The sequence below is a fragment of the Camelina sativa genome, chromosome 2 (assembly GCF_000633955.1).
Source record: "Camelina sativa cultivar DH55 chromosome 2, Cs, whole genome shotgun sequence".
NCBI lineage: Eukaryota > Viridiplantae > Streptophyta > Magnoliopsida > Brassicales > Brassicaceae > Camelina > Camelina sativa.
The window spans coordinates 15,354,037-15,358,146 of record NC_025686.1 but is presented as its reverse complement, the minus strand read 5'-3'; the positions used below and the strand labels follow the sequence as shown (position 1 = coordinate 15,358,146).

The 4,110-nt window shown below is 33.3% G+C and overlaps 1 protein-coding gene across 1 annotated transcript; it reads right to left on the bottom strand.

The window, feature by feature from the left end:
• Positions 1,196 to 3,283, bottom strand: LOC104725477 (putative polyol transporter 2). Its single transcript, XM_010444146.1, has 3 exons — positions 3,076 to 3,283; positions 2,637 to 2,983; positions 1,196 to 2,544 (listed from the first exon to the last, which is right to left on the bottom strand). The coding sequence occupies exons 1-3, from the start codon at positions 3,200 to 3,202 to the stop codon at positions 1,483 to 1,485; spliced, it is 1,536 nt and encodes a 511-aa protein (XP_010442448.1). The 5' UTR covers positions 3,203 to 3,283; the 3' UTR covers positions 1,196 to 1,482.

Sequence of the window (4,110 nt, the reverse complement as noted above, 5' to 3'; positions counted from 1 at the left end):
TAGACACACCACAATATTGGATAATAGTTTTGTAAGAGGATGAGTTTTGCTTTCTTCTGGTTTGTCATCAAAAGAGGAGAAGTTGCTTGTTAAATTTTAGTGTGAGATATTTCAGTGGTTAGGAAACCATTGTATTTACAGTGAGATTAGGTATATTTAATTTATCATTTAGAAGTTAATATTTGATATATCAAATCTCAGTAAAATTGTAAAAAACCAATTTAATTTATAGTTTGATAAAAATACATGTTTTCACGGATTTAACTCAAACTTTTTTTATATTTTAAAAATTTTAAAAGTAAAAATATTAATATTACTGAAATATTTTATAGACTTTAATATATTATAATATTTTAAATTTTTGACGAAATTCAAATATTTATAATAATTTAAACATTCTATAAAAATTTAAATATTTATAATATCTTAATTTTTTTTAAAAAGTAAATATATTATAATATGTTTACTTTTTAAAAGTTTAAATATGCTCAAATATAGAATTAAACTAAACTGTTAAATTTGGATACCTGATAAATCAAGCTTCCTACTCATTTGTACTCAAAACATATTAGTCATATATTTATAGTGATTATGAATCATATTCCTCAATATTTAGTCGATGTGGGATATGTAATACACATTTTCTAAAAATTAGTTCACAACTTTACATATATATAATTTCTGCGTTTTTTATTCTTTCCATATGTACTAATCATAATTAATTACTATAATTTTGTTAAGGAAATATTGAAAAACTTAAACTAAATTAAGATTTATTTTTATTTAATTGTATTAAATTGATTTGTTTTTTTGTAAATATCTCACAATATAAAAGCAAATCAAATAAGTTTACATATATATACAATTTCGTATTTAATCTATTAATTATTTTGGAAGCAACAAAATCACAATCAATATTAAATCTTTATCATATAAGCAGAATGATTTATTTATTTATTATATAGTATACTATTTTTGTTTATCTATACAGTTAACTACATACTAATTTGCCATTTTAAATATATTTGATATAATTCATAACATAAAATCATTTAAAATTGAAACATGTCAACTTTTTATCAATACAATTTAATGTCACGATCCAGTTAATAGCTAACTTTGATAACCAAATTTTATATTAAAAGATTCGGTTCGGTTATTGATCTCCATGGAAATCTTTTACTACATGAAAATTTTTTGCCCCACAATAGACACACTTTTGAGTTATAAACTTCCTAGTAACTGAAACGCACCTTAACAATTCGTCCAAAATAAGTAACTTATTAAAGCTGTATCTTACTCTTTTTTCGCAAAAAAAAAGAAACTTATTAAAGCTGTTCAAAATGTCCGATTAAACATGACAAGTCAAATCCTCCGCTAATCTTCTTTGTAGTCGCACTCGCCCCACGAAGACTCGGTTACGAGAATCTTTTGACGTTCCATTGAACAAATAATGAAATGGAAACAAAAAATTTCTCACTCTCATAGTTCATCAACAACTTCTTTACCCTTAATCGTAACATTGTTCTTTTTGTTTGCGCTGTAGCTCCCGAAGAGACTCTCTATTTCTTCTAAAGGCACACCACGTGTCTCCGGAAGGAAAGTGAAGAAGAAGACCCATGCGATGGCCGCAACTCCGGCGAAGAGAAGGAACGCACCACCGATGGTGAGACCCTTAGAAAGAGACAGGAATGTCATTCCGATAATACCACTCATAAGTCTATTCAACATCACTCCCAAACTTACACCTTGAGCTCTTAGCCTCACGGGGAATATCTCTGAGCAGTACACCCACGTCACGGGGCCTGCACCTATTGAGAATGTTGCCACAAAAGACATCACTGTTGTAACGCTAAGCCCTATAGCCCACTTGATAGTTTGTCCGGGGTTCCTGTCGATTACTGTAAGACTAGTTCCAAGTAATGTCAAGGAAATAAACATTCCGCCCATACTCGTAAGTAACAAGGCACGGCGTCCAAACCGATCAACCACACAAGTCCCTACCACGATGAAGAGGGTCTTGACAACTCCGACAGCCACCGTAGCCAAAAGCTGGTCATTCTTGGATCTCAGTCCAGCCTTTGAGAAGATGGTCGGAGAGTAAAGCACGACCGCATCGATTCCAGAGGCTTGCTGGGCTAAGTGGATACCAAGGCATGCTATGAGGATGTGTCGAACAGACGGGGTTGGTCTGACAAGAAGGTCCTTCCACACACCTTTACCGGCAGTCTTCTTGTTTGGCACGACTATAACATCGTCTGTCATATCATCAGGGATTCCAGCCGCACGTTTGATGTCATTGAGCCTAGAGATGGCTTCTTCTTTAGTGTTTGAGGTTTTGTCAAGAACTTTAAAAGCATCTCCAATGCGACCTTGGAGGACTAGCCACCGTGGAGACTCCGGCATTGCCAACACTCCAATGGCTAGGAATACCGAGGGAATCGCTCCAATCCCTAACATGAACCTCCAACCGAGATGCTCGGGAAGCTTGGAGAAGAAGTAGTTGGACACATATCCTAAAAGTATACCAATGTTGATAAATATCTGCATAGAAAAAGAAACATATTATCATCAACCTCCATCTAAAATTCTTTATCTCAATTAATAGTAAGGGAGGTCGAAACTATATATTGTACCTCAGGGAAAGAGCTAAGAAAACCACGTGAGGAGGCAGGAGCGACTTCGGCGGTGTAAACAGGCGCAATCATCATAGCATAACCAACACCGATACCAGCTACGAAACGACCCACCATAATGAAAGGATAGTTTGTGGCAAAACCCATGAGAATAGCACCACAAAAGAAGAAGGCTCCTGCCAACACTATGGTATATCGTCTTCCAATCCAATCAGAAGTTCTACCGGCCACGCCTGAACCGATTATAGAGTAGATATTCAGAATCCCCATAAGAATCTCAAGTTGTACATCCGACAGTTTCAAATCGTCTTTTATGAAAATTGCAGCTCCACTGATCACTCCTATATCTGCAACATCCATAAAATGTAAGGATAATTATTTAAACCGTAAAATCAAACCAACCTTAGTGACTGATAAGAATTCATAACGAAATACGAACCGTAACCAAGGATTATAGACGTCATTGATGCTAAGATTGCACAAGCAAAAGCAAATCGGTTTCTATTCCCTCTTGGCGGCTCGGGCTCCGCAACAACAACGCCTTGTTGTTCTCCTGAGGAACTCATTGTGCCCACCGTGATTGTAAAACTTAAAGTGAAAAAAAAGTAATTGGTAAGGAGAAGAGAGTGTTACTAGCAGGAAAAAAAATTAAGTTTCTTGTGAGTTAAGCAATCTATTGGAAGATGAGAATTTAAATAGATGTGGGATGCTCACAGTTGAAGCCAACTAACAAACAATCATCCAGTTAATTAATCAGTTACAGAAAATAGTCACTTGAAATTCCAATTATAGAACTCGGATATCAAGATACACATGGTTTTACTCTAATCCACAAGATTTGTCCTAAAATTAGCAACTTTTAGTAAGAACAGATCATTTACGATTTTAAGTTTTGTCATCTCACTCTTTTTTTTGGGTTATTACCTTATCTAAATTTAGAAACATAAGTTAATAGACATCCTCAAATTTTTTATAATTTTAAATGCAAGAAAAAAACATATGGTTCACCTTAAAAAAAGATTCTGTCTCTTTCTCTCCAAGGGCTACTGCATATTTTACTATAATCAACTTTTTAGAGGTATTAAAAGTCTTCTTCTCTTCCTCTTTGTCATTCTCTCTTTAGCTGTTTTTTATCATCACTCTTAAGAAAAACAAAATACACATCGTATTTATAAGAGAAACAAAATTAGTGTAAAAAAGGAAAAATAAAATGCTAGTGTACGAAGGCAAAAAAGAAACTTAAATTTTTTTAGAAAAACTCATAAACACTCGGTGAAAGTGTTCTAACGGCCAATCATTCATATTAAATATTATATAAACATACTGATAAGACTTTGTCCACACATTATATGTTAACATTCTGATTTTTACCAAATTTTGTCGCACAATACATAAATTAGTAACTAAATTGATGATTATAACGTTGATCATCTAAATTATGTTTATTGATGTATGTCATATTATAAATCCTAGT

Bases quoted from the DNA above. Each gene is read 5' to 3' on its own strand.
- LOC104725477 (XM_010444146.1), bottom strand. From the start codon at position 3,202: ATGAGTTCCTCAGGAGAACAACAAGGCGTTGTTGTTGCGGAGCCCGAG. The intron at 2,984-3,075 runs GTTCGTATTTCG...TGGATGTTGCAG, and splicing joins GTCTATAATCCTTGGTTACG to ATATAGGAGTGATCAGTGGA. The intron at 2,545-2,636 runs GTACAATATATA...TTTTCTATGCAG, and splicing joins TTCTTAGCTCTTTCCCTGAG to ATATTTATCAACATTGGTAT.